Below are 12,628 nucleotides of genomic sequence, written 5' to 3' on the forward strand. Positions count from 1 at the left end.
CTTTATGAATCTATAGACAGCTTTTTTGGCTAATGCATTTAGAACTTTCGTAGGCTGCAGATTGTTTGGGAAAGGTCTTTCCAACCATAACCTGATGGTGTGGGAGGGTCACATGGTCCATTGGAATTGTATTGAGTCATAGAGTCATTTAGGTTGGAAAAGACCTCTAAGATCATCGAGTCCAGTCATTAACACAGCACTGACAAGCCCACCACTAAACCCTGTTCTAAGTGCCACATTCACATGTGTAACAAATACCTCCAGGGATGGTGACTCCACCACTTCTCTGTGTAGCCTGTCCCAATACTTTGCAATGCTTTCAGTGAAAAAAAAAAAATCTTAATATCCAATCTAAGCCTTCCCTGGCACAACCCGAGGCTCCTTCTTCTTGTTCTATCACTTGCTACTTTGAAAAAGAGACTGACCCCCACCTCATTATGACCTCCTTTCACATAGAGTGTGTGACACAGTTGGACTCCAAACATAAATTCATGGAGGAAGCAAACAAATCAGATGCATGAACTTCTGCCCTATCTCTATTGGATTGGTGCTTGTAGCGCAGAAAAACTAGTTAAGCATGGTGTATTGACCTAATCTTGTAATATGGGATGACTAAGTCACTCCTGAAGTTGCCTTTGAATAAAAAAAGTTTTCTTCTAGACTAGTCTGAGGTCCTTTCTTCAGGCCTGTGATGCCATCATATGTGAAAGTGCCTGTTCCAGTGCAGAAGCAGCTCACTGTCATTGTGCAGCAACTGGACACCAGCCGTGGCAGGCTAGTGTGCTGTTAAACGTGAGCTGTCAGCCTAATGCTGGTGAACGTACGTGCGGCACTTTATCACTCTGTTCTGCTGCAGATTGTCAGCATGGAGGAGGTGTGCGATGAGGCAATCCTGAGCAGGTCTGGCATTTACTCCCTGCAGCTGTTTTCACTCCCACTGTTGAGGCCAGCAGTGGTACCTGCCATAGTATGCTGTTGTGCTGTTCTTCTTTTACTGTGACTCTTGATGCTGTACCAGATAACTTGGACCATGTATAATTCAGAGTGTGCTCTTACCAGCTGTGGAACAGCACTGAAGCGTGTGTTTGGTGGTTTTGTGCAAATTGTGAACTGGGTTTCAAAGTGACAAGGATTCCATATGTACTCAGTCCTGCTGCCCACATCACTTTAAATGGGTGATGGGCTACTAATGCCTCTGTGTTGGGGGATGTAATGCTGAGAGGCAGCAGGGATTTCTGCATCCATCTTGGCTTGTTTTGAATTATGACTGTTTTTAAAACCAGACCATAGATGAGTAATCTGTGAAAGCTATTTTGTGTCTGCTGTGATATGTCTTTTGTTGACCTAAGTTTGATTTTCACACTTAGGTCTATCAGTGGGAATGTAACTGAGTGGTAAAAATGCGGCTATAGGATGCCTTTTTATTATTTGTATGGATTTGTTGTTTCCAAAACAATTTTAGTTCTTCTAAATTTCTCCTTTTTGTATAGGAAAAGCAAGAATTGTGGAAGTGTATAAAGCTCACAAACATGTAAGGAAGAGTTTCAGAATAATTTACTCCAAGATAAATGATGAAAAATGTGAGGCCTAGTCCAGAAGTATATAGTGTAAGATAAAGCCAGTGAAATACAGTAAATGACTGTGTGTTTGTCCGTATGTTCACCTAAACAACTACAAGCATCTTTTCAACAGTTGTGATGCCTGCAGGCCAGTACTTGTCTTGTTTTCCTGTCTTCTCTTCTGTTTTCTCCTACGTTTGGTGTAGCATTGGGTAGTGAAGCAACGTAATTTATCCCTGCAGTATGGACAAATCTAAGTGAATCACCTACATTTTTTCTTTTGATCACTGATAAATGGAGTCGATGGAGAAACAAGGCTTAAAGGTTTGAGCTAATCACATGTCAGAAATAGGTATTGCGGGAAGCACGTGGGTATTTATGCCTGTGCTGTGGTATCCGTTGCCAGCACGTAGCCCACAGCATTGCAGAGGAGTGTACTCAAATGTCAGAGCTGGATGGGATTTTGAGAAGCTTGCCTGGTGCCCCTTTTTGCAGTCTTTCCTTCCATAAATCTTTTATAGTCCTCTCTTTTCTTTCCTTCCATGCACTCTGAATTGAGTACCCTGGTCTCCTATCATTTTTCTATATGATCTCTGGCTGTTCCTGTGTCCTCAGACACTGAGATGGTATGGATAACCTTCCAGACCTCAAAGTGCATGTGAATAAGGAAAGTTAATTTGTTGCTTTATAAATGATTGAATTAATGGCTTCATTACTTCTTTCTCACTAGGCCACAATGTTATATGCCCTTCTGTCTCAGCAAACTGGAGAGATCAGCTAAATGTTTAGCAAGACAGTAATTGATAACATTATGGTAATTTTTCCTCTGCTAATGGGCACTAAAAATTTATTTTCATTTTTATAACTTGAAAATGGTATCTGCCTGCCTGCCAGTAATATGATGTTAAAGAGGGGTGGGTATAATTCAGAGGCTTTTAGAAAAGCCCCGAGTTTATTTTTAAAAAAAAAATTCTTTAGCTTTAACTGGACATGATAGTTTTTGATTTCTTGGAATAATAACATAGTAATGACCAGGCCAGTGGTGAACTACTTCTATTTGGGCAGAAAAGCAGATCATACATGCTCAACAGGATTTTGTTGTAGGAGGGTGATGGCAATCAGAGGCATCTATCTAATGTGTACTGGATCTTCTGCTGTGAGACTGTTAAATTCAGACATTGAGAGTCACACTTCCTGCTAATAATGCATTATTTAAAAAATAACTGCTGGGTATAAGCAAACAGAATATAAACAATTCAGTGCCCTAAATCACTGCCTCCATTTCTTAGTTATTTCACAATTTCAGTTTCTCAGAGGACTAGATTAAAGGAAAGAAGAAGGAGAAGAAAAGAAAATGATTACATTTCAGATCTGCTGTCTAGAGAAGGGAAGAACTTCAGTGCATGCATTTGGAAAAGACAGTTCCAAAAGCTGGAAAAGGAATTACAGTTTTGGAGATACTTACACTGAACTATTTTTAGATAGCAGACATCCTGCACATGGAAAAGTATGTGAAACTACATTTAGCATGAAGCCATGTAAACTGTAAAATCATACAGACTCCTAATTTCAAGATGAAGAGAGTTAAATTATACATTCTAATAGTATCTATAAATACTTTATCACTCTCTGAAATCTTTCTGTTTGCCTTTGTTCCTTATGTCTTTCTCTGTAACTTCTTTCCTTTCTACTATCCAAGTCCTCTCTTTTCTTCAGAATGCACTAATTCTTTTTGCATGTGCTAATAATATAAGCACATCGCCTTAGGCCTCAAATTTACAACGCAGTAATTTCAAGATCTCATTGAAGGTTTACCCTTCTTTGTTTCAAATGTTCCCATGGACTTAGTTACACAAGGTTACTTCAAAACGCTTTTTCTCTGTTTCCCTTGAGACTCTCTTTACCCAATATAATATTGGCCCTGTTTCTGTTAACAATTTTAACTCTTTTTAGGATGAATGAAGTTTATATGTAAGAGAAATATTTAAATTTTATTCAGATCTGAACTTTCTCTGTGTTAAATACAGCCCCCCATATTTATTTCTCTTAAATTTCTGTGTACTAGCTTTGGTTTGTTTTTTATTTTTTTTTTCTTATAATTAGTGCTTGACTCTCCTCTCTGCTGTACTACTTTTTTATGATTTTAAATTCCTGTTGCAAAATGATCTACACAGACCCGGATATATTTTTCTGTTCTGTGCCTGACATGGGAAGAAGCGGAGGGAGGAGGATAAGCAGATGAGAGCAAAGGACAGCTTATGCTGAAATGAGATTTGGCGTCATTGTGGGACAACTTAAGCTTGATGATGTTCACAATCCTTTTTATTTTTACGAGACTGATACTACACTTTTTGCATTTCTGTTTTATGTTTTTCTGGGACAGCTTAAGGATTTCCTGTTGTTGAATAGAAAAACTATCTTGAGAAAATAAAAGACAGCAAAAAATGTTATTGTCCTTCAGAGAAGTGTGTTCCATCAGCATATATCTCCCTAGTATTCCTTCACCAAAACTCTGGCTATGATTTGGGAATCCAAAATGAAAGTTCAATACCTGTAATGTAAATGTGCTTCTTGAAGCTACTGTTGACTCCTGCTATAAAAACTAACAGTATCTAATTTTAAGTCTCCAAGTAAAATCTTACCTCTTCAAAGCTTTTAAATATCAGAAGCTGTTTAATTTTCCCTAAAGCACAGTCTCCAGAAAATAACTCATGATGTGAAAGTTCACAGGAGTTGCTGTGGCCCTAAATTCACAGGGCATCTTGAAACGAAACGCCCAGGTCTGTCCAGACCCATTTAGCTGCAAGCCTGTGCCAAGAAGTGAAGTCAAGGTGATTGTTGAGTCTGATGATCCCAGGTTGGCTCTGCCTTCAAGCCTGCTCCTGACTCCTCTGCCTGGCCAAGCACCTGCTGTGGGTCACGGTTTGCTCCATGGTGCTCAGGTGGTGGGGTTGGTCTCCAGTCCTAACTGAAAAAGTGTATCCTGCAAGAGAAAATAGCATTTGTAAACCTCCATTGTTTGTCACCATCAGGGCAGGCAGCTGAGCTATAGCTGACCTGTGTTCTGCCATTCTGTAATTGTGGAGCCATTTCTCAGGAGAGACTGGGTCTTATCTCTGGCTTGCTGCCACAGGGAGTGTGAATTCATACTGAGCCTTTCAGCTTGAACAGGTTCTGAGTCAGGGCTGTGAAGTACCTCATTGTTTTAGAATTTCCTCACTTGCACCACACTAGACTTTATTCTAGTTAATTCAGGTTACTGAATATTAGTTATTCAGAGGTTACTGCTAAGACAGTTGGAAGTAAAAGCAGCAATGCTAAGTCTAGTCTATTGCTATAATGGTCACAGAAAGACTATAATAGCAAAGGATATGTGTATATGTGTATATGTGTATATATATATATATATATATATATATATATTACAGGTAATTTTCATTAGCACCAAACTAGTGAGTTCAGAGAGATAAGACAAAAACAGAATAAACAGAAAAACAATCAAATGGGATATTTGGATGATGCCATGCACCATCCTCTTCCAAAGTGCAGCGTCTTTGCGGTTTAACTGCAATGCTCTTTGAAAGAACGAGTACCAGTGCAAAGATCATTCTAGATTAGCTCTGTAAAAGTGTATTACCATAAAAGGGATCATCCATGTCACAGAGAAGCAGTCTCAGAAATAATCCAAGAGAGTAAATTTGAATACTTGCCTCATTTTTATCTTGACAAAATGTTTTTACCTTTTGAACTTGATGTTTGTTTATTCTGCCTGCATGCTCCTATCTTCTAGGGTTTTGATAAACCTCCAGCACGGGAGAGTTAGAAATTAATGTGTTTCACTTCATCTTCTCCCTGAGGTCACAAGTGAGGGAACAATAACAGTCCTAGGCAGAAAAGAATTTCATTAAAAGGAACCTAGTTAGCCTATTGCAAGTTATTATTTCTAATACCTACCTTGGTGTGATTTCATGAATTTTGCATGTGTGTGCTGTTTGAAATAGGGGTGGAGGATTGAGCAAATATAAAATATTAGTACTATATTATTAATAGTTATTTAAGACAGAATGAAACTTACCATGGGGGAAGGGACCAGAAGTGAAAATAGAATAGTGCCCTAGATTTTCTTATATAATTGTGTTATTGGGTATTTGCTTGCCCTGGGTGAGAGTTCATAAAAAGGAGAAAGGACAGAGAATATGTGTCTATGTGCATATAAGATTACTAAAAAGAGTATTTGACTGGTGACTTCCCTTATGTCCATTAATGTTCACATTGCTGTGCTAGCCAATTTTTACCCTCTCAGGAATGGAAACAGATTTTCTTTCCTATTAAATTTCCAGAAATATGACGAAAACTTGTTGGAAGACGATAGTTTTCCTATTTTATCTACTGTAGAAGTTTTCTCCTTCTGTTGACAAATGTAAGCAATGGGTGCTGAATTTGCATCTATGTTCTATTCTGCAATACTTAAAGCAGTTTTTCTGCTGTGCCTGGTGCTTATTGTTAATTAATGCTTTTCTATGTAAAAAACCCCCACACTAAATGGCATGATTTTGATACACACTTCGTTCTTTGTTTGCCTGTGCAAAATGTGAACTGTGATGCCAGTCTTCACTTGAATGCTGCACTGTGATCTGCAGCAATTGCAAAACTTAATTACTTTTACATTTTTAGTTTGTTTTTAATATTCACCAAATATGCTGGAGCACATAAAATCCGATGTAGAATTTGGTTTGAAGGGCTCGAAAGGAGTGCGCAGGTGCTGCCTGCACAACATGCAGTGTAGTTAAAGCTGTATCTGTTGTAAGTGATACTTTTATAAACCAGAACCTTTGAAAAGTAGAATTGTCTTTAAAACAACCACATGGCTGTACCTAATAAACTGTGGTAGGGCTCAGTACTTTTATTAGCTAATTAAACATTTGCTGTTTTTTGAGAGAAATGCTTTTGGAATGAACACAGACGCACACACCTGAATTTATAACAAAATTCATTCTGTATTTTTGCCATGTTGAAAGGAGGCACATCTGGGAGTGGGTGGGAGAATGTGAAAAGCAGCTTTTCCAATTGCTTAAAAAGAAGCTTGAAGTTTATTTTTTGAGTGAAGTGGTTAGTTTAGGAGGGAGCTCAGCAAGTTCTTAGCTAGACAGGTTTTCCCATTGGTTTACTGAACCTGAAAGAGACACTGATTTATAGGAAACGTGTCTTGCAAGTTCCAGTTCTTGGCTTTCCCTAGATACAAGTGTCATAACATGCACTTCTTGCTAAATAAGACCACCATCTGCAAACATCCCCCTGTGGAATTCCTTAGGCATCCTACAGAACAATGTACTTTTGGGTACATCTTCCCTTAAAATAAAGCTTTATCTCCAGAAGCATCACTTAATCATTTTGCTAAAAACCTCCCTGTTCTTTGTAAAATTCATGAAATAGAAAAAAAATCTGAATAAACGATAACCTGCTGAGCCACTTACATTCACTGTTGTAAATGAAGCACTAACTTTGTTTTTTATCTCCAACAGACAAACAACAGAAAGGTGAATTTGCCTTAGAGGGTTACACCATCAGAATGAATAATACCCTTCGGAAGGATGCAAAGAAAGATTGTTGTTTTGAAATCTCTGCTCCAGATAAGCGCATTTATCAGGTTGGACTTTTTTATGTTGACTTGAAATTTAATTGACAAAGCTGTTACAATTCCAGTTACTGAATTAACATTTCAGTGAAACAACTGTCACTGATATCTTAATGAAAAAAGGAAACCCCTGCTTGCTTATATTGTATATTCATATATTAGGAAAAAAAATCTGATTAAACATATGTATGTACATGTTCAAATATTATCTTTTTGGTCAAGAGCAAGGAAATCTATCATCTTTATCTATTGGTCATTTCAATATCAGCTTTTTAATATCTCTTGTATAGTGTGTCTGTGTGATTTCTTGAATGAATTAAATAGTAAAAAAAAGCTAAATATGTATCAGTGTTAAATACATATTGTATTGGTCATGGCTTTTCAAGGAAAACCTACAAAAAGACACATATCAGCTGTGCAATTCAGAGATCTATCAGCCAGACATCAATATGGAATGTAAGTTTAATAAGTTTTAAATATCTGAGATTGCGGTTGAAAGCCAGTTAATTAAGCTGTCAGGTAGTGTGTTGGAGTCTGACAAGAACATTTTTAAGAAAACTGTACCCAGCAGTCTAAAGAAATTCATGGGTGTCTTCTAATTGTCAAGGGCAAATTTTGTTCATCAGTTCTGGCTTTGACATTGATGAAGAGAAGCAGCTTTTTTCTGCACAGCTGCCAGCTGCTGATCAGAGTTTCAAATCCATCATCCTCTCCTTCAATTACGTAAATTTGTCAAAATTAGCTGTACATTATAAGAAGCATCCTTGCAAGAAAAGTACCAGAAGACATGAAAAGAATTGCTAATGGTTTCTTGAGGAAGTGACGGGAATGTTACATTCCCTCTTTTTTATTGCTAATGAAATTTTAGTTGTGTTTTTGTCATTACTGCTAGTAGTTATTAATAAACATTTAATAGTTTACAGCTGCCACTCCCAAAGAAGCAGAGGAATGGGTACAGCAAGTCAAATTTGTAATTCAAGGTAAGCCAGCCAGTAGAGGAGTTGCCTTTATTGCCAATACAATTGCTTAGTGACAGTAGTTCTGTCCATTTACGTATCTATCATGTTAGGTACATGTAGAATTCCCACATGGCCAAGTTTTGAGTAGCAAGTCCTAGTTTTCAATTGTGTTACAGCTTTTATATGACTTTTCTCTTTTTTCAAGATTTTTGCTTTTCTCCCAGAATATTATTTAGCTTGAAAGCTCTCCCGTATACAGTCTCCTTCATATGGAATCTTTCTTATACCTTGAATGGCATAAAAAAAACATAAGCAGAATGTATTGGAAGGAGCAGGTCATGGAAGAATTGTTCTTATTTTGAATAAATTTCTGCTAAGGCATTCTTTTCCACTAAATGTTAACTTTTTAAACTGATGTTACATAGATACAGGATCTAATACTATTCCTGAGGAGGAGGAAGAGGAATATGACGATGTTGGACAAGTGAGCAGTGAACTGACAGATGATAGCATTTATGAAGAAGTTAAAGGTATTGCTGAATTCTTTCTTACTGTGTGACTTGTGATCATCTTGTCTTCTCTACTTCCAGTTTGATAACTGAGCAGCTTAAAGTGAGTAAAGTAACACAACAAATTAGATACTTTTAGATTTCAGATTTTGCTGGCACTGAAAAAAGAATGCCTTCAGTTCTGAGTGAGAACAGTTTTCTTTAGCAGGGGCATCAAAATAGCACAGAATGTGTAGAAGTGAACTCAGGGGACTTTCAGCTCATTAACATTTTCTGGTATGCAATTTTTTTTAATTAAAAAATTGAAAAGCCTTACAGCTTTTTCCAGCAACATGCCCATTATTTTTTCTTTATTTATTTTGGCATTTGTATTAAGCAAAAGTTCTCTATCGTTCCAAATGTTACCAGCTTCTGCCTAATACATGGTATTATAATCCTGCAAGAAAGCAATGTGTTTGAAAAGATTCTGGAAATGAACTGCAAGGAAAGCAACATGAGTATTGTCACTGTTCTGTTTCATGTTTTCCAGCATGGCTATGATTATACAGAAACTTTTTACTGTGGATTTTCCAATGTGGTCAAATGATTATGGCTCTAAATGCCCAACAGTATCTGCCAGATGGCAAAACAAAAGTAAAAGAGCTTGGCAAAAGGTCTTGATTATAGACATTCAAGTACTAGGAGAAAGGTGGCTGTTCTTTATTAAATTTTAAGAGGCTATGAAAAAAATAATTTTTTCAGTTATCTTAGTTAACAAATGATACTTTGAAATGATATGACAATTAATAATCACTTTGTATGAAATAGAGTTCTATACCCCTTGCTGTTTGGAGCAGTTCAATTATCAGCGATAATATGAGAGGAAAAATCAGTTGTGTCATGTGATGCTGACTAACTTTCTGTATCTATTAGGTAGAATGCTCTGACCATTGGAGAAAAGAACATTTTACACTTCATCTTGATTTTCAATTTAAGGCCATTTCAGTGAATAAAGGGAGAAAAAACAAGTGTCTCATGAAAATGAGTATCATAAAATTATGATATAAAATTGCATATGTTTGAGCTGTTTCTTTTCATTGTTCCATGTCTTTGAATTGGACCCAGACTACTTCAGCACAGAGTGCATGTTCTGCTGAAATGACATGCAATGTGTTGTGCATGCTGAAACACTCTCTGTAGTGAATATAAAAACTACATTACTGGGCTTAATCTTATGCTACAAGATACAGCCAAACCTTATTACAGTGCTTTGTGGATGCTGAACAGATTCTTACCAAAAGCAGTCTTGTATGCTTGCTTATGCTTTTGTTAAAGAAACTCTACATATATCCTGGGTTAAATAATTCTTTTTTTGAGCTTCACTTAGCTTATCTGTTCATATGAGTGTCAGACAGTAAGTATATCTGGAGCAGTGATACATACAGTACTGTGAGAAGGGCATTGGTTAATACAGACTTTGAGTTCTTTGCATTGAGCTGTCTTTAGCGAATTGCTGCCTTGGTGTGATTCTATAGGAATTTAGAGTATTTTCACTTCCATCCCATTTTATGACAGTTTTCTGGGAGTTGCTATGGCCCATTGTGATTATCTTATAATAAACCTGAAATGTAACATCACAAAGGAGGGGTAGTTCAAGAAATTTTGTTTCAGTTTTTAGTTAAATTAATTTATTTCCCCATGATCTTGGAGTGTGCTTCATTTTCTTGTTATCAAGGAGAGAATATCTTCCTTTATCTTATGTTTTTTCCATCTCACCTACTTAAATTGTGAACTTCTCAGGAAAGACCATTTTACCTTTTATTTTAGTTTTAGCTCTGACGTGTTGACATAATTAAGTAAAAATAAAGCATAAGTTTGAAATGGATTTTAGGTGATTATTTTGTCCTTTTCTCTTCCATAAATGTGCTTTAATAATGATATGCTTAAATGGAATTACAGACTTGTGGCTCTGAGGCCTTAGAGCAGTTCTTTTCTTCTTAATCCATATCATATTGAAGTGTGTTAGATGAAATGCTGCTTGACAAACCTCACAGGAGTAGGCTTTATTTGTTTCTTTTATAGCTGTTCACCTAAACTTGACGGTAAAAGGGTACACTACAGTTTGGTCTCGTCTCCTTTAATTAGGCCTGATTGGTTGCATTTAATTACAGTTGGCTGTCCTTTCTATTTTCCCAGGTAAATGAATTATGCTTTCTTCCTTTCATGGTCAAAGGGTGGAGCATCATTATCCCTGCTGTTACGTAATAATACAGAACAAATAAAAAATTGGAATGCCTGTTAAGAGAACAGAAAAAAATAATTTGTACAGCTGCAAAGCTATGCTAGGCTCTGGTGTGCAGAAGGCAAGCATGATAGATCCTTGTGAAGAGGGAGAATAAATTAATCTCCACTTTGTTTTTATCCTCAGAGCATATTCATGTTAGAGGATTCTAATCCTCTGTTTTCACAGATCCACTAGCTTTAAAAATACTGAATTTCAGGTGCACAGCTCATTGTACTGTGTTATCATTTATTTGGTTATAATTTGCTTTTTCTCAAGTAAGTAAAATTTTGCATTTCTGTGGTTTTCCAGTGTTCTTTATGCCAGCATTTCAGAAGGAAATTAAGCCAGTTCAGTTGATAATACTTTGTTTGGTATTTGAATAAAGAGTTTTTGGATTTAAAAAAGGATATGAAAATTTTTGCATGGTTTTGAAATTAGGGAAATTTTGAGAACTGTGGCAGTAATCAAGACTGACACTGTATTCTCTAGCTATCTCATTGCTTAGCTATTTTTTTTTCCTCCTTGTGACAGGAGACAGTGGAGATGAATTTTCCAGGCAAGAGCTGGATGGGTTCAAACCAGTATCCAGAATACCAACAGTCTGTTAGCCCAAAGCATAGGTTTCAGTGGTATACACTATGTACTGTCTGCTGGCAGGTTGAAAGTTGGGAGGGGTACAAAGAGATGTGTGAAATTTAATCTTTTGATCTGTTAGGTCACTTTCTTCTTTAATAGCCCATACAAATTCATATTTATCATGGAAGGATAATTTTCATGGTTCTCAGTATTAGTCAGTGTTTTACTGTGGTTATTCAGGTAAAGTCAAAACCATCAGAACTTTCAAAGAATTACCAACTTGTAAAACTTCCCTTGAAAGATGCTTCAGGAAAATAAATCTTTATACTGTCTTCAGCAAACTAAGCTTTAGTCTTTTTGGTTTTTAATAAAGTCACGGAGGAAAACTTGGCTAAGCAAAATGAAAAATTTTGTTAGTAAAAGACCATTTTTCTTAATTAGCTATTTATTTTCTACCTTAGTACACTACATATGATTTTGCAGTCCACAGCTGAATGTTACAAGCTGTAGCATAAAACTGTAGCATTAAATAAGTCTGTGTTCTGGATAGAGCTGTGTTGATGCATAGAGTTTCTAGCTCAGTGGTGTTTTAAACAATGGAGTTTCCCTTGTCATAAAACAGAATGTGCCAGCTTTAAAGTTGTTCCCGTCTGTTACAGCCCTTGAAGACAGAATTTTTTTATTAACTTGAGGTTTCAGTGACATAGTTTTAAGGGCCTTCAGTATTGTCTTCTGTGGTTTCACATCTGTGTGAAGCACATACCCCAAACTGCAATGCCAACTACTGCCTGCCCCCTTAATCCCTTCTTCAAACTCAGCTCAGTTTGTGTGCTGTCTACCACACTCTAACCCAACAGGAGATGAGGTGTTATTCTAGGCTGAAATCTTAATTTCCAATTTTGTATTGGCTTTTCTCTTTTGTTCCCTCTCTCCTCACAAACTTGTATTATAGCAGTTCTTTCCATGGTATACAGTTTAATTTCCATTAAAATTATTCTAAAGATAAGTTTTGATTCTTATTTTGGTGGTTCTTATTTGCTGCATGGAGGTAAAACCCACCCTTACAGAAGAGATAACATTGGAAATCCTGAAGCAATGAATTATGACACAGGGCTGGCATTGGAGCT

The 12,628-nt window shown here is 36.7% G+C and overlaps 1 protein-coding gene across 5 annotated transcripts in view; it reads left to right on the forward strand.

Moving 5' to 3' along the window:
* The window catches only part of SKAP2 (src kinase associated phosphoprotein 2), a 183,427-nt gene that overhangs the window by 73,230 nt on the left and 97,569 nt on the right, over positions 1-12,628 (forward strand). For all 5 annotated transcript variants that reach the window (XM_086853176.1, XM_086853209.1, XM_086853186.1 and 2 more), the window contains 3 exons: positions 7,082-7,206; positions 8,111-8,174; positions 8,579-8,683. In XM_086853176.1, coding sequence (XP_086709302.1) covers positions 7,082-7,206; positions 8,111-8,174; positions 8,579-8,683 — 294 coding nt within the window. The remainder of the gene's footprint in view (positions 1-7,081; positions 7,207-8,110; positions 8,175-8,578; positions 8,684-12,628) is intronic.

This window comes from Cyanistes caeruleus, chromosome 1, assembly GCF_971803275.1.
Source record: "Cyanistes caeruleus chromosome 1, bCyaCae1.hap1.1, whole genome shotgun sequence".
NCBI classification, from domain to species: Eukaryota; Metazoa; Chordata; class Aves; order Passeriformes; family Paridae; genus Cyanistes; species Cyanistes caeruleus.